General features: G+C 34.4%; 1 protein-coding gene across 3 annotated transcripts in view; it reads right to left on the reverse strand.

The window, feature by feature from the left end:
- Positions 1–4,897: 4,897 nt before the first annotated feature.
- The window catches only part of LOC138714768 (uncharacterized), a 143,652-nt gene continuing 123,420 nt past the window's right edge, over positions 4,898–25,129 (reverse strand). For all 3 annotated transcript variants that reach the window (XM_069846882.1, XM_069846883.1, XM_069846881.1), the window contains exons 12-13: positions 23,618–23,843; positions 4,898–17,366 (exon numbers count right to left, since the gene is read on the reverse strand). In XM_069846882.1, the coding sequence (XP_069702983.1) occupies positions 17,344–17,366; positions 23,618–23,843 (249 nt within the window). In that variant the 3' untranslated portion in view covers positions 4,898–17,343. The remainder of the gene's footprint in view (positions 17,367–23,617; positions 23,844–25,129) is intronic.

Raw genomic sequence — 25,129 nt, forward strand, 5'->3', positions numbered from 1 at the left:
CTCTTGATACTTATAAAAAAATAAATCCCTAATTTCAAAATCACCACAATCTCAAGCCGCTTCCCCTGAATGTCTGGTCTAAGCATAATGAAGTCAGTTCAAACAATACAGTTTTCAAGTAAGAAAGTTCAGTCAAGAAAGGGAAAGCCAGCCCCCCGCGTAGCTCACTCGGCTAAGGCGCTTACCTGCAGATCCGGAGTTGCGCCCGGGCGCGGGTTCCATTCCCTCTTAGGGTTTTTCGAGGTTTTTCCTAACTTTAAGGCGAATGTCAGGTAATCTAAGGCGAATCAGCAAATACTATTTTGCTATCACCATCGGCGCTAAATGATCTAGTAGTTGACGCAGCGTCGTTAAATAATTTTTTTTTTTTAAGGAGTGAAGTACCCATTTACAATGTACTCATGCAATTGGCCACGGTCGACCGTAAACTGACTTATCCAATCACTTTCCCTTTCCTTCCTCCTCTTTCTACTTTTCTGTTCCTAGTGCTGACCTGCTATGGCACTAAAATCGTCCTCCAGTGGCTTAAGGAGGGAAAGCTGGTGATCAACAAGATCACCCAGCTAGGTCCAGTGGACCCGTCGACCAACAGCAGGTGTGGTCCTCCAGACAGTCTGGGGGTTGTGTGTGAATGAAGTAGCCACCAAAACGTTAAAATATGGTGTTCACTTAAATCGGCTATAACTTGCCATTTAATTTACCTCAAAATCTGTGCTTCAGTGGCTGGTCATGATAATATCTTTGAAAAATATTGGAGTGCAAGAGGTCAAATGACTTTATTGTCAAACGCCTGGCATTAGAAAACAACAACAGATAAAAAAAAAAAAGCTACGATCGCCCTCGGTAGCGTAGTTGGTACAGCGCTGGCCTTCTATGCTCGAGGTTGCAGGTTCGAACCCGGCCGAGGTCGATGGCATTTAAGTGTGTTTAGGACAGGTTCATGTCAGTAGATTTACTGACATGTAAAAGAACTCCTGCAGGACAAAATTCAGGCACACCGGCGACCAAAGACGCTAATATAACCTCTGCAGTTGCGAGCGTCATTAACCCGTAAGTGGTGAGGTATGTTTCTAGTCACGTAACTGGTGAGGTGGGGATTGCACTTACCCCAACTTAGAAACTTGTATCGTAGCACTCAGATAATCAAACTGAATTTTTAATTGATATAATCGAGTATTTTTATTTGTTTTAACTAGGTTTTCTTCAAAACTAGGGAAACAGGCAATATAATAAGCAATGAAAACAAATCTGAATTGAACAGGAACCCTCCGCACATCCTCCTGGCGCAGGCTTCTTTTCTTACAATGGCTGGGGTACTCACAGTCACCACCTCACCAATTACGGGTTAAATAAACCATTAAAAAAATTAAAAGCTACGAGTAAAGAAAACGGGGAAAAACAGTCTCAGAACCTTCGATGACACTTCTTCTCTAATAGCAATGAGGAATATGATAAGAATGGAAAGTAAGATTTTTATTCTTGTTAGAAAATACAATTCGAAGAAAATACATATATAAAACTTGCTAGAGTTAAAATGTTATAGTTTTAATCAAGTGTTAAAGTGACCAATTAAAAACCAATCAAAGAAAATGTTCAACTCAAAATTTGAATAAATATAAACTAAGATGATAAAAATTAAAGAAAAGATGTAGTTCTGAAGAGAAAATCACGAAATCCTTACAAACAGCGAATTATAGGATTAATGATCCCTATATCCCCAGATGGCACTCAAATTCCCTAGAACTAGGGATAAATCCCTTGGATTGGCAACACTGGCTTCTACACAATCACATTCGATGAGAGTTGGTGATTGGTCCGCTACGGTACAAAGTCGGGATCATGAGAAATTACTCCATCACCATTACGGAATACCAAATTTAATAGTCTTGTCTAAACCGAGCAAGAAATAATGTTAATGTTCGAAATTATAAGCTAAGAGGTAATCTCAGAATATACAACGATAATGGAAACAGTTGAAAATCGACCAAAAGAATAGCTACCGTACCAATATCTGAAACGAAAATTTCTCATTCCGATCAAGAATCCTTCCTACCACAAGTCAGATAAGGTCCATGTTTACGGTCTAATAAACCTTACGTTTGTCTGTGTGAGAAATACTGGAGAAAGAGAGATTGAATGGCTTTATCAAGAACTCAGCATTGACTAACAACCACCTCGTTTGTTTCTTAATTGGTTTATTTCACGACGCTTTATCAACAAATTATGCTATCTTAACATCTGAATGAAATGGTGATAATGCCAGCATAGTCTAGTATATAGTCGCGAAGCTCAATACGTAGTAAATATGCAAACATTAGATAGTTGCTCACCACTAGGATCGCTAATATCGCCTCATTACGGGCAATGCAAAATAGTATCGTCAGTCTATTGTTTCTAGCACCCTCAAAACTCAAGCTTCGTGCCTGTATATAGTAGACTGTGATGCCAACAAAATAAATACCTACACGGTCCAGCGCCAAAAGTTGCCGAGTATTTGCTCTTAATGGGTTGAGAGAGAACCCTGGAAAAAAAACCCTCAACCAGAATTTGAACCCAGGCTCACTCGTTACACGATCAGGCATGCTGTTACTCCCAGCAATGGATGTTTGGATTAACAGATTGATCTGGAAAGAACATATTTTAAGAAAACTCATACATCCTAAGAGGCCCCATTCATGCAGACTTACCCACATTCATATTCAGATTATGTATAAATTAATGGAGAAAAGTGCACAGTGTGCAAGAATTGAAATAGACTTAAGCAGCATAAGGATTCTTGTCTCTTCAAATCAACATAGCTCGCCGCAGGACTTGCATACTTAATCTGGGCCCAGTTGGTAAATCTTGGTTTTCCACAAATCATATGATGAAAATCGTGCACTGCAATCTAGTCACAGAATTTGATCAAAGGAATTATGACCTAAAGCATGTGATGACCAGATTAAAATAACATGGAAACCCTCCTGGCCAATTCCACTTCATACAATATCAGTACGACACTTAAAGTTCAAAATAAAGTGCTTGGGATTAATGGAGGATAAAACTACTATATGACTGAAATTCACATGCAAAGCAACACAGCAGAGCGTGAGAATTTATAACTATAACATTGCACCATCTACCCTTAAGTACCGATAAATTCGACCATTTTTACTGCTGATTTTATTCTTTTGTGAACAAAGAATCCTGTTCCTAATTGGTACATCGGTACATCATAATAATGTAAATAATAATATAAACAATAATACAATATTATATCAGCTTCTTTGTTCAAATGATCTCCCAGAACACCGACTTTTTCTTCTGGGGACACTCTGTATATTTTTCCAGAATTGCTTCCGACCATCAGATATTGTTTTATTCATATTTATACTCAGTCCCCATTTGTTATATGTTTCTGTGACCTTTTTAAGTTAGAATTCAGAATCCTCTCTCTGCCCAAAGACAAAATCAGGAAACATATATGCTCCTGTATTAATGTTCTCATAAGTCTACATTGTCTAATTTAGCTATAACATTGTACAGACATGTGTTGGAAAGATTCAGCTTTCTGAAACTATTGCGACTTTCACAACAGACATACTGTCCGTCCAAGTGATTATGCTGCATCCTGGTTTTCTCCACTCGTTTCTGCTGGCTTCTCTGTAAAGGCTAGTAGCTAGGCTGTTAGGCTCTTTCCTGGAAATATTTGCTGTACGGAATCGGTAATCTACGTAATATTACACACCTGTTTAAATAATGTAAAGAAAAAGGCCTCATTAAGTAACTGTCACGTGATTTCCCTAGTTTCGACAACCCTATGACATAACCAGTCGGACAGACAGTGCTTTGTTATAATCTCATCAAAACAAACTGCTACAGTAGAATTCAAATCACAGGGAATTGAGTTTTCTAGGTATAACCTGTACTCCAAAGTATTTTCATTTAGTGTTCTGCCCAAAGGCAGGTCTTTCACTGCAAACCCAGCTTCCTCCAATCTTACCTATTTTCTGCCTTCCTCTTTGTCTCATATGATCCATATATCTTAATGTTGTCTATCATCTGATATCTTCTTCTACCCCGAACTCTTTTCCTGTTCACCATTCCTTCCAGTGCATCCTTCAGTAGGCAGTTTCTTCTCAGCCAGTGACCCAACCAATTCCTTTCTATCTTCCTGATCAGTTTCAGCATAATTCTTTCTTCACCCACTCTTTCCAACACAGCTTATTTCTTATTCTGTCTGTCCACTTCACACGTTCCATTCTTCTCCATATCCACATTTTAAATGCTCCTATTCACTTCGTCGTAATGTCTATGTTTCTGCCCCATACAATGCCACACTCCATACAAAGCACTTCACTAGTCTCTTCCTTAGTTTTTTTTCCAGAGGTCCGTAGAAGATGCTCCTTTTTCTATTAAAAGCTTTCTTGGCCATTGCTATCCTCCTTTTGACTTCCTGACAGCAGTTTATGTTACTGCTTATAGTACACCCCAAGTATCTGAAGCTGTCCGCTTGCTCTACTGCCTCATTTAGAATTCGGAAGTTTATCTTCTGTATTCTTCTTCCTATGGTCATGCTCTTCGTCTATTTGGATTTATCTTCATCACGTACTGCTCATAGCTGGCATTTAGCTCCAGTAGCATATTCTTTAGTATAATTTCCTCTTCTGGTAATGCCATATCAGCAAATCTTATGAACTTTATTCTTTTTGCTCCTACTATCATTCCTCCCATGTTCTGAAAACTCCAAAGTATACTATTATATTTATAATCTAATTAGTAGCATATATGTAATAGAATAAAATAGGTAATCCAAAATAGGATTCCAAAGAAAGTGAAAAAAAAAAAAAAAAAGGTAATGGAAGGTAAAACTTGAAAGGTATCAACATGTAGCAATCCTTAATCATAATACAAAATGTATATTAAATAACCAGGCTGTATTCACCATTATAGCAATATTCAGTTTACAATTGGTGGAACAAATGTGATTCTTGTAATCAAAAACAATGTTAAACAATGTTATCTGCATACACCCATTTACATATTTATATCGTGTCCATAGAAATGTGACAGTTTTTTTAATAAAAAAGTAAATTAAATTAGATTACTTTACACATAAAACTTAGTTTCCCTTTACAATAAACACTTTTCCCTGCAAAACTAGCAAATATTGGTAGCAATTTGTCTTGCAGTAACATAGCACCAAGTTTAAAAGAAAAGAATTGTTATGTAACATTACATACTGTATAGTTAAGGTTATGTGATTATCAATATGATTTTTTCTCTCCTTAAAAAGCGGAATGTTTTGTGTTTAAATTAATCATTTGTAATGTGAAAGTATTGTCCTTCAAATCTTAGCGACATGTCATACATAAAAACATTAATAAATGTATAGTACAGTAGTTTCTCTAAAATAAATTACATGTAGGGTGTTAACTTTTTAGACAGATGATAAAAGAGAAGCATAAAAGCAGTACCAAACAAGTATTTTCTAGCACTGCATATAATTTCTAATGCAGTTTACATTACAGTAAAATTAAATGAAACTTAAAAACATGCATATTGACATAATGACACGTCTCTCTTTGAGATCGGAGAGGGGGAGGAGATGCTTCGTTTTCCACAATGTAATCAGATTATAACCATACATCAGTTACAGTACAATGTGATTGTATATAAATGCTTTTTAATTTACTAAATTTCGAAATATCTTTATACTACACATAACAGACGTGAAATTTAATAATAATTCATTGTAAAGAATTATTACGCTTGCATGTGTTTGTAATAAAAATAATCTAATTGATATTAAATTTGATTTCAGTATAAAAATGGCCCCTGAAGTTTACTGCATTTATATCATAATACGATGATGTGAATACGATAATATAACAGTTTACTATATATATATAGTGCACTGTTGGTGTTGACTTTCCATTCTGGAAATTCATGCTCAAATTCTGATGAATTCAATGGATTTTCTGATGGATGACTGACTGGGGTTAAGTTTTCGCTAAGTAACTCCAATTTTCCCTACCATCATTCCTCCATTGATAATAATAATAATAATAATAATAAACTTTAAGTATTAGCTTCACACCACACTCTTTATTGTGCTGATCATGAACCTTCACTAGACATTCAAAACTAGTGAAATTTCAGTCATATGGCGAAAATGGTGTAAGTTGTCTATAAAATATAATGTGCATGACATACAAACACCGTTTATTGAGGAACTGCTTTTGTCATCTGCCATAATCAGTGGATAGAAAGTGTTCCCTCTTCTTTCCATAGTCACCAGTGCGCTGTTGCCATGTAATGACGACACCTTGCATTTAACACATATTTATGATACTTTCTCTGCCATCGAAAATTACTACGAATTCAACATGCTAAGTATAAGTAACATGAACATAGAATAAGACGCTGTCTGTGGCTTATATAAAATTATAATTTCGTCTATTATAATAGAATGTTCCAAATCTAATATAGAATGAATTCTATCTTGTCTTACTCAATCTACAGTGTTCTCCATTAAAAAAAAAAACTTCAAATTTACATTGAACACTTCCAACTGCTAAAACGAATATAAAAATATACTTGTGAACTATTTGTTAGTATCTCAAAAACTTAAAAACAGAAAATATAAAAAAAAAGCATTCTATTAAGTACAAGTAATATCAAACGGCATCAATTTCACACACTATATACAAGCTTTCATATACAATTCAGGACATATTTCATATAAAAGAGTAGTATTAAAAAATTCTGAAATAATAAATACTATGTATAACTTCCATAACCATTCTTGGCCAGTGAAAATACCATATTAATGCAAGCTTAGAAGCAAGTGACCATGTACAGTCAATGTCGAATTAAATTACTTAAAACTACCTGTACTACAAATTCTATTTGGAAATTGTTTTCAGTCGTTTTATAATTCTTCCATTTACAGAGATATCATGTCTCATGATACCCAATATCAAGGGTTACCAGTCAGACTGAATTGTGAACAAAACATTACAGCTAATGAATAGGTACTAGATTATATTCAGTCATAAATAAGGTGTGCTGAAATCTATGATTGAAAGAGTTTTAGTTTTGTCCTTTAAATGTGCAGAAATTTGAGCCGAACAAATGTAATACTTTACAATTTATTTTCAGAACGAAAAGTTACATTTGTTGGGATCAAATTTCTGCACATTTAAAGGACAAACCTAAAATTCTTTCAATCACTTATCATCGTAATACACTGCTCTCTTAAATTGACAGAGCATATTGGAAATTAAATCAATGGCTTTCCCAAAACACGCTATGAAATGTTTCATATAAAACAGTTTTTATTTCGAAAAGGAAGCAAAAACGAGCAAAATTGTATTACACTTTTTTGTTTCAAATATCTAAAAGAATAAACCCCAGAAATTAACGACATTACTTACGGTTCACCCTGTATATGACAATGCATATGACTAGCAAAAGTCATCTTTCACTGATAAAACATTTGTTTTATGAAGTGTAAATGTTGGCACAAGGGTCTCAGTACATCTGTTATAATCTCATGGACTGCAGACTAGGTTGCACTTATATGCCTATCGGCCAAGAATTTTATTGTTGCAAGGTCAATAAGGCTACTCATGAGGAATGAATGGTCTCTTCTCACCGATTCGAAAGATAATAATTAAATATGCAGATCTATTCCCTCCTCCATTTTGCAACAAACAAATTTTCACGTATCTTAAATAAAGAATTTCCAAATCAGTATTTTATAATCATATTTTATTTCCTACGAACCTGCTCACAAAATCAAGGCAAATAATGAATGGTTCTGTATGTACTATTATTATTTATGTCCTGCATTTACAACTGCACTACTATATACATAAGATGCAGAGCGTTCGCCTATGGGTGGGGCCAGGAAACCGGCCTGCCTGCGGTATCGCTTGCGGGAATCGTCTATCCGTAAGCTTCCGCTTTCTATACTATACTCTGTAGGGTTTTAATTTTAAAAGTTTAGCAGCAGTAAAGACTGATGTTTTGAAACACTAACTTCCTGTGAAAAAGTCTTAGAGATTTATTAGGAGAGCGTGTAAATTATGCACTGATTTCATCAATTTTTTCTTCCGTCAATACTCTTTGTTTTCGCTTAGGAATTGTAGCATCTATCGACCCTGTTGCCTTTAATTTGTTAACAAGACGTCTAACAGTTTCTCTACCCTGAATTGGAGCACCCGGATATTCCACTTCAAATTGCCTACGCACCTCTCTACATGACTCTGTTCTCACATATGCATCATAGTACATAAAAACTCTCTGTTCAAGCGTGAATTTTGTGTTTTGCATTGCTAACAAATTTTACACAACGCTGAATATTTAAGCAACTGTGTCAAGAAACTGCACTGTACATGTTAAATACTGCAACATCTGGCTCACAACTGATAACTTGTCGACCTTGATTGTCGAGCATGTCTCAACAACTGCGCGCACAAAGTGGCGTATCAGTACATGCCGCTTTCCTGGCCTCACTCGTAGGTGAACGCTCTGTAGTAGTAGGCCTACTACAGTTACTTCAATTTATTACAATACGTTATTCTCACAAATGAAGTATTCATACAGGGTGTCTACCCAAAATATGAAACAAAAATTAGTTATTTTTTTAGTTATCACAACTTAATTTTAAAATTTTCAATGGATACCATCCCGTACTGGTAGCAGTATTAAAGGAAACGACCAAGCAGATATTCTAGCAAAGGGCACCTAAGTTAAATAATTAAGAACCAAGTACATGACATCATTCTTCCACACTACAAGTGGGGAAAAAAAAATAAAATAAAATAAAAAATAAAAACGACAGTGCTGAAAAAAATGGAAAACAAATTTTGAAAATAAAAATTAAATTCCGGATTTCCCACGGAAAAAACCTGTAACATTATTTCGATTAACTACTGGGCATGAATACACTTTCACATATTGAACACCTACACCTCAACTCAATGTACCATCTGCAAACAACCAGATACTATAATGAACGGAGAACATTTATTACAGTGTCACGCAGTAACCAGAATCCAAGGAGAAATAGCAACTCAGCTAACTATATACTATTGCGATGCTACGACAGAAAATGGAATATATCCAAAATCCATAGCATTAGCAAATAACACTTAATAATTACTCATACGCACAATGCAAAAACACTAATCATATCTCAGTCATCAGACTTGTTTCTTAAGTTCTCTGATCTTAATTTTTTCTTCCAATAGCAATGGTTTTGCAACTGCTTTCAGCTCCATCTCTGCTAAGATTTAACAAGTGAATCAGAACATGTACAGTGAAACCTCTCCTTACGGACACCTCCAAGATAGGACATATTTTTATGTTCCAACTAAAATAATATAGAAATAATGATAAATTTAACTCTCGTTTACGGACACTCTCAGACACGGACACGGACAGCTGTTTCACAGTCCTAAAGCTTGCTTTACCTCCTGACTGCGGACAGAACTTTGATTTCAAGACCTAATGTGTTACAAAATTGGAAAATTTATAGTTTTGAGACCTGTGCAGAAATTCCTCAACATGAAAGAAGACAATAAGGGTCTCGTAGGCTACCACTAGCCCAGCTGGCTACCCCTTGTTAGCTGGAAGCGGGTGGATAAACAAAGTCATAAAATTTAACCTGTCTGATGAGTCCAAGGTTTCTGCGATCGTGAAATTGTATTCGACACATGATAGGGTTAGTACGATTATTCTCTTCACTTCAATCAGTTGTTCTGTTTCGAGAGACATGGCACCTGAACGTAAAGGTTAGGTTGAAAACTGTAAATTACAGTACTGCATAACTGTAGACCTAGAATAAAATTGCATGGCACAGGACTGTATTTTCCTTTTTTGATCTTATCTACTGTAGTTCAAAGTTGCAAATAATTTACTGTAGTACAGTAGACTGTATTTAGAATTAAACTACAGTAGCACATTTCGTTTAAAGCGTGAAGGGATACATAATGCATATTATAAATTTACTGTTAGATTGGGGAGCCTCCCTCCCAATAAAGGACACCTCCCAGATTGTTACGTCCCATCGATGTCCATAGATGAGAGGTTTCACTGTATAATTAGTTACTTTCGTTACTGACAGACACCCTGTAATAACAATTATGTACGGTGCAATTATCCCATGTAAAATTTGCACTGCAGGAGGAAAGATTACTTACATTTTCCAGTGATCAACAAAGCAAGGCAATAATCGCTTCTCAAGGGGAGTGACAGGTGAAATTATGATAATTTTCAGTAAAAAATATTGATTTTATGATTAAATTAATACATTTTGAAATAAATGAAATATTTATAGCGGCAATGGAAAATTTCTATTTTTAGGTACGCAGTGGTAATAAACATTTCTTTCCCCTTTTGTAGTAAAGATATATGAAAACTAATGCGTGATGTGTTTCTACATATACCACTGGTTTAGCAAAATAAAAAATATCTTACTGAAACATTGAGCGACACATTTCATTTTCAAATATACAAATTTTTCAAAATATTTTTGTTAATAACTCAGAAACTAATTCACTCACGGAAATGAAACTTCACCACATCATTATCTATCACACCATGATTATACTGTATCTACAAAAAATTCAAGGACATAGCATGAAAAATGTATAAAACAGAAATTTCAGCCATCACCCCCTTAAAGGAAAGATTTCTTAAACAGAAACAGTAAGGTATGTTGTATGCAATAAAACTAGATTTTTCCAAGCATTTAGGAACTCGATTTTTTTTTTTCAAACAGTTCAGAACATTTATATTGGAGTGTAGGCTTTCACGGCCGGCGTCAATAGTAGAAAAGTTTTCCGGGCTATGAGGCCGTGGTCTGTTGGTTGTGAGACCAAACGTTTCGATTGAAATTTCAATCGAAAAGAAGAAGGCCTCAAGGTTAACAAGGCCTGGTATCCGGCATTAAGGAAAACTAACATCAAACCCGCCCGCGTAGCACAATTAAACAACACAACCCCGGACGCAGAGCGCGTAGAAAACAGCAAACCCGCCCGCAAAGCACATTCGAGCACGGACCGAGGCGACAACAGCAAGGCCCCCCCCTCCCACACTATATATACAATGATGCAGCCAGCGCAGGCTGTAATCGGCACGCGCAGTAAAACCAGCCGCACCAGCAATAGACACCACTGAAGATATTCACCGCAGCAGTGAACGAAACGTTTGGTCTCACAACCAACAGACCACGGCCTCATAGCCCGGAAAACTTTTCTACTAGTTCAGAACATTACTTACATTTTTAAGTTATGATAAAGGCGATCTTGCGCTATTGTGGTTTATAGAATGTTGATAACAAGAGTTTAAAAATATTTTACAGACAAACAAAAGCAAAACAACAAATCTATTGCATGATAGCCCATGGAGGACCAAAGTCTACCAGCAGGCTGCTTATCTCAGGTCCACATGCCTCAACAAAGGAGAATAACCATCCAAACAGTACGGAGATAACGTGTTAAAATAGAATATTAAATATATTAATAGCCAACTAATTCCAAGAAACGTTAACATCGTAATAATCTGTTAAGGGACGAGAATTAAATTTTACTTTAATCTATGAGTATTTTCTATTGCTTACAATTACATTTTTATATTGAAACTTTAACACAGAAAATTATGGTAACACAGTATGTGTTAGCTACAGAAAATAGTTTATAGGTACAATATACTTTAAGTGTTAAAAATGACATTTTATTTTATTTTTAGACAGCTGGAGACAATGCTCCAACTTCTCTACTGCAGTAATCAGGCTTATTGTTATACTGAAACTTTATCATATTAAAAGCATTTACTTCAGCGGTAAAGCATATGACTGCAGATCGAGAGGTCCCTGGTTCGAACCTGGGTGCTTCCTAATTTTTTTAATTATTAAATTTAATTCTTAATTGTTTAATATAATTATCTATAAAGTAGTTTTTGAAGCAATTTATTTAATTTGTATATGTTTCTTAACCAAAAACAGTAATTTTTAAAAGTGGGTCTGCCATTGTTTTACTTGCTCCTCCGGTAAGAAACACCTGACAATCGGCGCAAAGAGTTGAAAATCAGTGTTAAAAATACTTTTTGTACTAGTGTTAAACGATCTACTTTTAGGAATACCCATCTAAAAATTATTCAGAATATAAGACGATAAAACAGTTTTAATAATCATAAAAACAAAAACCTCCCCACCAAACTTCCATAGGCCACTTCATTGCCAGATAAACAAAGAGAATGCACAAAACTTTACTTTAGAAAGGGAAGAAAGTTAATGATGGGATATAAAATGGGAATGGTGAAATGAATTGCATATATTTTCAACGTCTACATTCAAGTGGAGAGATGGAGAAACTGTTTGGAGTTATATTGCATACAAGAGTTAAACTCCAACAGTAAAGCAACTTGTTATGAATTAGAAGAGTGCAAATTCAGACATGGGCTAGGACAAAGGATATTTATAAACACAATAACTTCTAGAATGCATTAGGATCCTTTCAGCCATCTGTCAAATGAAATATGAAGATTTTATTCTAGGGAGCAAATTCAGCCAGTGATACTGATCGTTCACCTCCTTACAGTGATGAGATTATGAAAGAGAGCCCTCTTTCCAAAGTCGATATATCAAATGACAATCATCCTACAATTGCAAGAAATTACATAACAAAGGCTTCAGGAAATGACAATGCTGATGAGCAGCAGAATGCAAACAATGAATATTGGGTACAATAATTGATTAAAATTTACAACAATATACACGTCAATAGATGAAGAGTCTTTGATGTTACCTCGAAAAGGCTGCAACAGATATGGAATTATTAACCAAACATTGTCACGTAAGACATATTAAGGTATCTCTTGTGTCTTCATCATCTGGTCCCTATCAATATCTTGCAGTTCATTACTGCACCTCAGTGATCTAGTAGCTATCATGACCACCACTGGATCCAGAGTTCACACACATTCGAGGTGATGGATTTTCAAGACAATAAAAATTCTTATAATGGTGTCTAAAATAGAAGTAAAATTGCCATATAGCAGATTCGCAGCACATCAAAAATCCTCATTCCATTCAGTTTTCTGCTCTGTAGACGGATGACAATATAGGTACGATTCGCAATATGTCTCACATAATACCTCATGAGTAGAGATCCGTGAAATTTGCGAGACATGATAATGTAAATTGGTGCCTTTCCCCCCCCCCCCCAGAACTCCCCAAAACGCATTTCTCAATTGCAATAAAAAAACACAAAGTTTTTAAAAAATTTCCACCAATACTTGTTTTATTCGTGAAATCTTAATAATGTATTCTTAAGGAATATTTCCATAATTCCAGTTTTCTTAATTTAGTGGCACATTTCGTTCCACCATTCTGTCAACAAATAAATGTAGCCATGCATTAAAATCTTTATAAATGTTATTGTAAGAACAGAAAATATATACTGAAAATGCTCCAAATACTAGTACTACTCTTACCTTGCTTCATATCTTAAGCCAGGATTATGAAACTTTCACATAAAACTAATACCGCTAAATTGGTAATAACAACTTACTTACTTACAAATGGCTTTTAAGAAACCCGAAGGTTCATTGCCACCCTCACATAAGCCCGCCATCGGTCCCTATCCTGTGCAAGATTAATCCAGTCTCTATCATCATATCCCACCTCCCTCAAATCCATTTTAATATTATCCTCCCATCTATGTCTCGGCCTCGCTAAAGGTCTTTTCCCCTCTGGTCTCCCAACTAACACTCTATATGGATTTCTGGATTCGCCCATACGTGCTACATGCCCTGCCCATCTCAAACGTCTGGATTTAATGTTCCTAATTATGTCAGGTGAAGAATACAATGCGTGCAGTTCTGCGTTGTGTAACTTCCTCCATTCTCCTGTAACTTCATCCCGCTTAGCCCCAAATATTTTCCTAAGCACCTTATTCTCAAACACCCTTAACCTATGTTCCTCTCTCAGAGTGAGAGTCCAAGTTTCACAACCATACACAAGAACCGGTAATATAACTGTTTTATAAATTCTAACTTTCAATTTTTGGACAGCAGACTGGATGATAAGAGCTTCTCAACCGAATAATAACACGCATTTCCCATATTTATTCTGCGTTTAATTTCCTCCCGAGTGTCATTTATATTTGTTACTGTTGCTCCAAGATATTTGAATTTTTCCACCTCTTCGAAGGATAAATCTCCAATTTTTATATTTCCATTTCGTACAATATTCTGGTCACGAGACATAATCATATACTTTGTCTTTTCGGGATTTACTTCCAAACCGACCGCTTTACTTGCTTCAAGTAAAATTTCCGTGTTTTCCCTAATGGTTTGTGTATTTTCTCCTAACATATTCACGTCATCCGCATAGACAAGAAGCTGATGTAACCCGTTCAATTCCAAACCCTGGCACGACTACAGCAAAGGAATAAGGTTTTGAGATTTGGTAATAACTAAATCTTGAAATTTAAAACGATTTTTGCTTTTAATTAAACCATTTCCACAGGATTCTATTCATGAGACTACAGACTATTAGTGGGCAATATAGAAAAAAAACCTTAAATGTGAAGGTTAGCTCAAGTCAATAAATGTGGTGTGTTCAGGACCAGATAGCAGACAAGCCTTAAAAATAATATATAAATAATAATAATAATAATAATAATAATAATAATAATAATAATAATAATAATCCACAGGTTTTAAACGTAAGAGTTAATTATGGTATTGAAGTCTCACAATGATCCATATAAAGTGCATGGGCTATTCATAATTACTTACTTTGACCCTAATGGATCTTCGTGATCTCTGTGTGGGGCACTTTCACATTTTATTAAATAAGTATGTATAAACATCCTTAATAGTAACGTGGTACTCACTAGAGAAAAAGGTGGCAAATCCAATCCACAAACACGACAGAATCCCAACTGTTCAGTCTATAACTTATATCACTTCTGCATTCAAATAAAATGTGACAAACATAATAAAATACACTTATATAAAAAAAAAAACTCACACATACACAAATCAACAACACGATTTCAATAAGATAGTACACACAAAGATTTTCATACCAAGATTCAATACCACGTTTAGTATTTTGCACTTGCAAAGCAACAGTCATATGTGTTACAAGCAATCACAGAGATGTTTACACATCATTTATAAAATTATGCAACCACCGTCACTGTGTCACCATTTTTATATTTTCGGATCCAATGAAATCTATAGAGATTTCGTTAATGTTTGGGCAAAACCATTTACAAGCTCAAATAATAGTAATATGCGTTACAAGAGTGGTATGTTGACGTTTTCATGTTCGAGGAAAAGTTTGAAAAAGCGAAACGTAGTTGAGCTTTTTAATTTCCGAGAATTGAAAGAAAACATACCGCTCACGTATCATACATTATTTTGTGCGAAGATCGTTTATTACATACCTAAAAGAGGAATTTCTAATTAGTTGCAATGAAATCTCCATCTTGGTTTCTGTTCAATGACGGCAAATTTGCAAAACAAAAATATCTATCTTCAACATTGTTGCTTTAAAATGTTTTGTGTGTTTACTATACTCCAGCAGGCTGTGATATACGTCTGTCTTTTTTTCCCCCCGTCTACGATGAGTCTGGAATCTTGTTGATTTTTTCACGGCTTCCTTAATGTTACTTGCATCACGAATGCAGTAACTTTAGTGGAGTTGTAGAGTTTACTTAATTTTTGCAAATATTTAAAAACAATAATTAACAGTGCAATTTAGGTGAAATTGCAGTGGAAAGTTTCCAATTTATAATTATTACTATACTGAACGTCTCTAAAAATAATATGTTAAAAGCCTAAAGCAGTAAAATCAATGTGTCACTTAAGTGGTAAGAAGAGGGAAATTGTTATGTGTGTTAGGTTGGGAATACTGAATGTGGAATTTTGGACTTTCCGCGGATTGGTTTTGTGCGGAAACCAAGCAAATACGCACAATCTCGCACAAAATTAATTTTAGTGGTGTACACAAACATGATTGAATGTAAATTCACGGTCAATGCATTTAAGTCTTGAATTGTAAAATGTATGATTAAACTGAGAAGTTTCCTGCAATCTTCAATAGTTCTACTTCAATGACATGTTCAACTATGACGGATTTCTGCCTTACATGTATATAAAGCAGTGTTCCCATTTCTGGTATGAATTTCACCAACTTACCAGAGAAAAAGTCAAGATAATTGTACGAATTAATGTGTGTAAAATAATTGCCCCTAAACAATATGGTTAGTGTATTTATAAATATTTAATGGTGCTAGTACTGAAGGCAAAATGCCATTACTCGAACTATTACCTACATATACATTTCTAATAATCTTCATAAACAGGGACTGATATGAAACAGAAATCTTTATTCATGTCTAATGCTCATCAATATAAAAGTTACAACTGTATAAGAATTTCCTCCACAATGCAGCATTAATAAAGCTGTACTCAAATAATAAGCTATTTAAAAAAGTTATATATTTGAAACAAATCTACATAAATTTATTTCAAACTTCAATGCATTAAAAAATCCTATTGCACATAGCAAAACTAAAGTTAAATTCACAGTACAACAGAGTATTAAGTTTGAATATGTTACCACAATTTATATATATCTGAAACTTCATTTACAATTTATATTACATTGTAATACACTGAATTGTATATGTGTGTGTGTGTGTGTAATTATATCCATATACAAGAGGCACACATTGGTCAAATCCAAGTGTTCAGTTCTATATATATCTCAATTCATACATACAATATAATGTAACTTATTTAGATAGTTTGCCTTATCTTACATTGTCTTTTCATGTGAAATACATTATATTAAAACACTGATTAAATATAATGAGATTGCGTTTTTTTTTTTTGCCAAATCAGTAACAGAACACAATGTTTTAAAAAATAATAACATTCGTACAAGCTTACATCAGATTATTTCTGTAGAACACAGATTGTCTCGCTCACATATTCCTCAACAAGAATCACGTTTCTACAACTGACACAGAATTTTCAGACATTGTGTGAATGTACTGTATTCCAATCAATTAAATGATGGCTCCTGGTACTTTTGTTATAAATGTTTTATTTAAATTGCATAAATATTTTATAATTTTATTATAACAAATTAATATTTTCAAGTTTCAAAAATTATAAATTATTGAACGTCATCATTATTTTCATTTTTTCGTCACCATCATCGTCATTATAGTCTTCGTTATTGAAGATATCATTCTTGTCCTTATATTCAATATGTCAATGTTATCAGCATCACAATCATCAATGTCGTTGTCACTATCGTATTCATCATCATCATGCATCTGACCTCTTCAGTCCTAAAAATAAGTCGTTGATTAGTGTACAAATGTCTTGATTAATATAGCTTGATTATACTTTACCATAATAATCTGTGAAATGAAGGGGAGGCATTTTAAATACAAATGCACATAATATTCCACTGGACTGATTCCTGAAAATCTTTTTTATATTAACAATATGGTTATAATTTACCATACTCTGTGAATGGAAAGTGAAGCATTTCATCTACAAATGCACTTTATAATCAACTGGATTCACATCTCCCTTTCAGATTTGTGCTTCGTCTCTACAATTTAACTTGCTTTTATTTATACACTTGCACAATGACATTCTACCACTCTGCAACAGAAAATACAGGAGTGACCTCAAGTATGTTTCTTTCTTTGAAAAGCAGTTTGAAGATAAGGAAGCGAAATTTAAATACATACGCAAGCATAACACCTTTTATGATGCATTAAATCTGCCTTGATAGATAAATGTTATACCGTGAGGTCTTGATGTAATTTTATGACAAATATGGGAAATGGAGACGAGATTAAGAAATGAGGACTTTATTATAACAGACTTCAAATATTCACACTTAACAAAAATTTCGCCTCCATTTTGTTAAATATTCTGTGTAAATCAATTCAAGAGTTTCGTAAGAAAAATTTCAGTATATATGTTATATGACTAGTAGATAAAAAAAGTTCAGTCTTGCCTAAAAACAAATTTTAATTTGAGACAATATAATGATGGAATGTAACAACAAATAAATGAAGATCAATAATAATGTTAGCAAAAACACTCATACCAACATGGCATAAAACATAGAACTTATGTATTAATTTCATTTTAAAAATACAAAGAGTTATGTTTATGTGCACATTGTTTACAATATTTTTATTTGTATGCTTACACAAACAGGCTAGTTTTCTTATACACGAAAAACGAGTAATATTGATCAGTAACATGTCTCAACGGTTAATTATTAACCTGTATGCCTCTTCAACGAACTTGGTTTCAAATTTCACAAAAAAACCATCGAAACTAGTTAGTTCTCTTTGTAAATGAAGTAAGAAAAATAAAAAGGCATCAGAAATATTGTAATTCTCACTTTCTCTTTAATTGCACGAGATATATTATCATAAATCTACCTGAAAGAGATATATAATACAATATAATGTAATATAATATAATATTTGTGCATATGTTTCAATAAAGGGTAAGAGTGATTTAATATGCAAGAGGCCATATGGTGTCCATAAATTTACATTCTCCCAATGTACATTTCACTGTTACATATTTTGATATTGTGCCCACTCTCTGCAGCTTATACCGAAGGTCCCTTTCGCACATTTAAGTCTGTTATTAAAATACAAACATCTGTCCTATTATCAGAAAAAGATGACATACACGCTTTCTATAATTAACATGAACTGTCAATCAATCCCTTACTTCAACCGAGTTTCTATTTCTATCATAGGGTTACCAACTATCAAAATTGATTCAGTTATTGAAAATACACACATTTACAATAGCTGCTTTTTCTGTTCATTACAATATAATATTTCCTTTTATAAGAATACAAATGTCTCATTAAGAATTCTTTACATTAAACTTCAACATTTCCACATATGACCATTCCTAACAAAAAATTAATATTTCATCCTTCAATATCGTCTATACTGTGTGCAAAAATAAATGGAAGAAATTTAATAAATTTATGGTTATGAAGTTTATAAGTATGACAGATCCTATTTCAACATATGTAAATAATGTAAAATAACTGTCAAACAAATTCTTGACACTGATTTAACAACCTAAATAATGAAATTAACAAATAATCCACCATTCCTGTACATACAGCATGATGTATGTGGCGAGTTCTAAATAATAATTCACAAAGCCTCTTGACAGTATATTCCGACTAGCTGATACTAAATTTATGGTTATTTTGTAAAGAGACGTTTTATTATTGTTTTGTTGTTTAGTCAACTGTCCGAATGACGTAATTAAATTACACAAATTTAATATCTTTGTTTTATTTGTACTTGTGAAATATAAAAATTACTTCAAGTTAAAGCAGCATCTTTGAGTAAAGCTGAAACCGGTAAACTAAACAATATTGGAATGTAAATGCGATTCACACTTTTTATATGAATACACATAATTGTCATCCAAATTCACTTCACAATTACATACATAATATAATCAATTATTTTGTTGACTGGTCTTCATGCACCACTGCTATTGCACTAAATATACAAGTGGTGCCATCTACAGTGTTCACTGACAACATACAATCAATGCACATGATATATGAAGAATAGCTTTTTAAGACACGTGTTGTTTGTAATAGTTAAGAGATTGGTATTTTTTCTTGAGTTCAAAGTGCAAAATGTGGGATTTTCAAATGGGAAAATCGGTGTTTTCAATTGAATTTTTCGGTATTTTCAAAATACACGGCTTTAATAGCATGATAAATACTCTAGCTTTCAAAATACATTTCAGAGAAGAGATTGACATTTTCTGTTGACAAACATGTTTTCCCAGATACTCAAAAGTTTTCTTTTTGTTTTGCACACTGCTAAAACAAGTGGCAATAGAAGTCTGCACATGAGATTGTTTGTCTTCCTTGCGAAAATTGATCGCCAACACATGTTTTGCTGACTTCAAATGTTTCTCAACAGTATCTCTTCTTTCCCACGAGACCTAACAATTACAAAATTTACACATGAGTGTACTTTTGTCTGTGCAATAAAACCCATGCTTTTTATACTGGAAAACTCTGTCCCTTTGCAGATATTTTATTATTAGGCATTCTTGTAGCCTTACTTGCACAAAGATACAATAGCATTCTTTCGCCTATGCGTGACACTATAAACAAATAAAACACGCACATGCTCCAAAATAATGTGAACAAAGGATGCATTCAGCAGGCTAACAATGCTTACCAAGCTTACGATACAATTCTCGCATGTCGCTACATACGTCGGATATGATGTCAGGAGTATGTTCAGACCAGGTATTTGAACTAAAACAGATTCAGTACTATTGAATGTGCAATACTAGCGAAAATAAATATCAACCTTATCTATAGTATAATCATCGATTGTAGTACAAAAAAAAATTGAAAACTCAAAATTCGAGCACATTATTCGCTAATTGCTTAAAAAATCGCGTCACAAAAACATAAGAAATTCGCGACCTGATACGGATTTCGCGATGTTTCGCGAGTTCAAGTCAGGCATAAATGGGATGAAGGATGTATATTTACTGTAATCAGATGTTGATTTTCTCCAAAATTCACGAAATATTCCATTCCCTAATAGTTAAATCCATAACTTCAGCATTTGAACAGCATGCAAATGCCAAATGCATAACAAAACTCTGATAAAACTTCAACAAGCGTATGCTGAAGAAGACATGGGCCAAAAAATAATGTCAGTGGCACAGATGTTTCGCAAAATGTTGTAATAGTCTGGATAATGATGATGCACATACTGGTTGTCAATAAGAAAGGAATAGATTAATAAAGTTCAATATGTTGTACATAAAAACATTTCGTGGTAAACTTTCTGCATATGACCTTCAAACCTTTAAGGCTCCTATGAATCAGAGGAGTGCAGCACTGCCTAATCAAGAAGTATAGCTATCAAGGGGAGCAACTGGCATTCAGGCATATTTTATTCTGAAATCCATTCGTTTGCCAGCCATAAAGAGTACTCCTGAGGGAGAAAAAATTTTTTTAGCTCAAACTGTTCCCTCTGTACAATTATTTTAAGTATGTGGACTGTAGTGCAGTATGTGGATTGTGGGCAGCAATGTAATGGAGAACTGATTTCACTCTCCCTCTCTGTCTGTCTCTTTCCCATACAAGACAGCAATATTATGATGTCATATGCTATTGGTTCTCATCATATGCAGGAAGTTTGTATTTCAGTATAGTGATGACATCACTACTGCTACAGGGATCAGCAACATCTGTCACGCAATTCTCACTAAAGTCTTCAAAATGTTCCGAGTTTCTGAACACACTGTTTCCTGCTGCCTGAAAACCAACATCACTTCGTCAAAAATGTCCTGATATAGTGGATTCTGTTACGCAATATCAGCCAAGCTCTGTTTTTATTCTAAATGAGTTGGATAAGTAACAGTGGTGCTTGACAAGATATTGTCAAATTTATAAAGTCCCAGAGGTTGAGGACACATACAGAGAATAGACGAAAACAGAATTCCCAAGAGAATACTACAAGGGAAAGTCCACAAGAGAAGAAGAAAAGGAAGACCTAAGAAGAGATGGCTTGATGGGGTCATCAGGGACCTAGAAATAATGGGAGTAAGGGGTTGGAGGAAGAAGACTGAAGATAGGACAGAATGGAGAACTGTTGTACGAGCGGCCAAAACCGACCCAGGGTTGTAGTGCCAGTTGATGATGATGATGGTGCTTTCACATCCTCCTTAGTCCATCAATTTAATTAATCCCTTCTAAATTATTTCCCGTTTCCCAGTGTCAAATATCTAGTTTGTGAGCACTGATTTTTTCCACACTTGTAACACAAACTTTTTGGTTAATCTCAAAATAGTTATTTACGTAACTAGTACAGAAATGACTTTTTTATCTGTATTTATGTATACTAGCTTTAACTCTTTAACATATTGAGACTGTAGTGTACAGTTGGGAATGTGCTGTTGTACTGTGTCTATTATTCCGTGATAATTGGGGTCCAAACCAGCATTCATCTTTATTTAACTAAAAATCAGTTATATTCAGTCAAGGAAAACCTGGAAAAAACCTTGACCAAGTTGGTTGGCTCCAGGAATCAAATGTGGGACCTACTCAATGCGAGTCTAGTGCATTACCACTGTGCCACTTTGCTTGGTGACGTTTCTGACATTGAATACAATATTTTTAGCACACCTATATGAAAACTTTGTGAATTAATTTTGAAAATAAATCAAGGATACCAGGATTTTTGTAGTCTAGGATGAATTTGATATTATAACGTTATAGCTGTTTTGCATTATTATTATTATTATTATTATTATTAAAGATAAAGGTAAAGGTAACCCCGTAACATGCCATGAAGGCACTTGGGGGACATGGAGGTAGAGCCCCATGCTTTCCATGACCTCGGCACTAGAATGAGGTGGTATGGTCGGCACCACGCTCTGACTGCCTTTTACCCCCGGGAAAGACCCGGTACTCAATTTTATAGGAGGCTGAGTGAACCTCGCGGCCGTTCTGAAAGTTTAGCAACGAGAAAAAATCCTGTCACCACCTGGGATCGAACCCTTATTATTATTATTATTATTATTATTATTATTATTATTATTATTATTATCAGCACTATCCAATTTACATAATTCCACTCGCAAGTTTCTAATCAACAAATAGTTCATAAAAGTGGCAGTTCCCATGTACTATTACTGCCAGAAGTAGATGGGGAGATTATTTTAAGATGAATATGTAGAAGATACCACAGGACGTAGAGTCAACAAAATTATCGATTCTTTCATGTGTATTGCATTAAAACATAATTTTAGCACTTAAAATAAAAGAATGTTCTGTACCATATTGTAGTTCACAAAATGTGTGTCAGAAATCAATGTGACTAGACTGATAAAAAAATTATGCATTTATACATTATCACTTAAAATTAAGGGGTACAGAAATAACATTGTGAACTAAAAACCACTTTGTACTTTCCACACTGGGTGTCTCCTAATTAATATTCACCTTTAGAAGATACCAATATGTCAAATGATGCATACATAAATTTTTAAACAAAATTAGCATTACAATAATAAATTAACAATGTGAATAATAGTAAAAAGACATTTCAAAACACTGTGGAATTTTGTTCTAACATTTAACTGCTTTACTTCTGTGTATGTTGTAGTTGGCAACCCTTGAGAGATCCATAATTTAAAAGGCAATATAAACTTAACAAGTACATTCACATGGTTGCTTACCATATCCATGACATATAATCTTGAAACTATTTATAAATTCTACGTTTTCATAAAACTTATATATGCAAGTGCAATTTGTATAATTTTACCGAGGCACAGAACATTTAACATGAGTCCATTATATCCACGATTTCAAAATGCTTTAGCAATCGACAGGCATTACCCCACACGAAAATTCATCTCCCAATAACAAAATCACATTGCGATATCAAAAACTTCAAAATCTCACACATTTTCCTGTACAAAACTGCTTGCCCATGAAACCTGACCACCACTTGCAGCATAACAAGCACCACCCTCTGCTACTTACCATTCTCCTGTGGTACAAATATCTCTACCTGACCTGATGTGGAAGCAGCATCACGTTTCTCTCTCATAGCCTTGCGTCGCTCTTCCATCATTTTCCTGCGACCTTCTTCACGAGCCTTGCGAGCTGCCTCACTGCCCGTAGAACTCTTGACAGAACTACGTTTAACAGCACTGGCAGGTCTGCGCTTGGGCACACCGTCTGTTACATCTTTGCTTGGAACTTTAACCTACAATAAATACAAAGGACAATAATACACAGATTTTTAAATATAAAGTACAATAAAGGTAAACATTTTCTGCCTAAGACAGTACATGTAATACAATATTTGCTTCATTTTGTCAGTGGAAAGAATAATTCCACTCTAAAACAAAGAGTCAAACCTAAGGGACCGGCATTCCTCGGAAATTCAAGTAAGATTCTCTCCATTTCCTTACATAAATAATTCACTACTTATGTAGAAGCTCACTTACCAGACTGTGGTGTCATGAAATGGCAGGAATGCTGTCCCTTAGGTTTAACTCATCCTATATAAAGCAAATGTATAGGATGTATGACACACTGGAATACTTAGATTTTTCTCAAAAAAGATAGGAGCATGCTAATCAACACATTTATCATCATCATCATCATCATCATCATCCTTCACGAATTAGGCCTCTCTAGACCTGTTTCGGCCCCATCTAGCAGTCTTTTTAAAGGTCTTCCTGGTCGACGATGTTCTCTAGGTTTATATTGCATCATAATTTTTGGGATTCTTGAATTTTCCATTCTTCTTACATGATATAGCCAATTGAATTTGTATCTGCTGATTTTTTCTTCTACTGACTCTACTTCTAATTGTTCTAAAATTTCTTCATTCCTTTTTCGGTCTAAAAGAGTATATCCTGCTGTCCTCCTCAAAAATTTCATTTCCGTTGCTTTGATTCTGTTCATGTCTTTTTTTCTTTAATGTCCAAATCTCGCTTGCGTATAAAAGGGAGGGTAATGCTAGTGTATTATATATTTTTATTCTTGTAGATTTTTGTACTAATTTAGCTTTTAATGTATTGTTTATTATTCCTAGAATTTGTGTAAATTTGGTAATTTTCTTGTTCACATCTTTTTCATTTTGATAAGATATTTCACAACCCAGATAATTGAAGTTTTGCACTTGTTCGAGGCATTGGTTATTGTGTATTATCTTACTTCTGACTGAAAGATATTTATTTCAGCTAAAACCAATGGCCGTTACTGATAACAACCCTTGGTCTGCATGATGGTATTTGCTTGCCACAGACACACTGTTGGTGCTCTCATCTGAAAAGTGCACTCGTATATCAAATTACTAATACTGCTGTGACAGGAATGGTTGCTTTTAATAGGTTATTTAACAATGTTTTATCAATTGCCTGGTTGTCTTGTGTTGATGGAATTGGTAATAGGGAAGTAATATTTTGGCGAGATAAGCCTGAGAATTCACTGTGGGATTATCTGAAGAAAACTCAAACAGATAATTATTGGTTCAAGTGAAAA

Source organism: Periplaneta americana, chromosome 15 (assembly GCF_040183065.1).
Source record: "Periplaneta americana isolate PAMFEO1 chromosome 15, P.americana_PAMFEO1_priV1, whole genome shotgun sequence".
NCBI lineage: Eukaryota > Metazoa > Arthropoda > Insecta > Blattodea > Blattidae > Periplaneta > Periplaneta americana.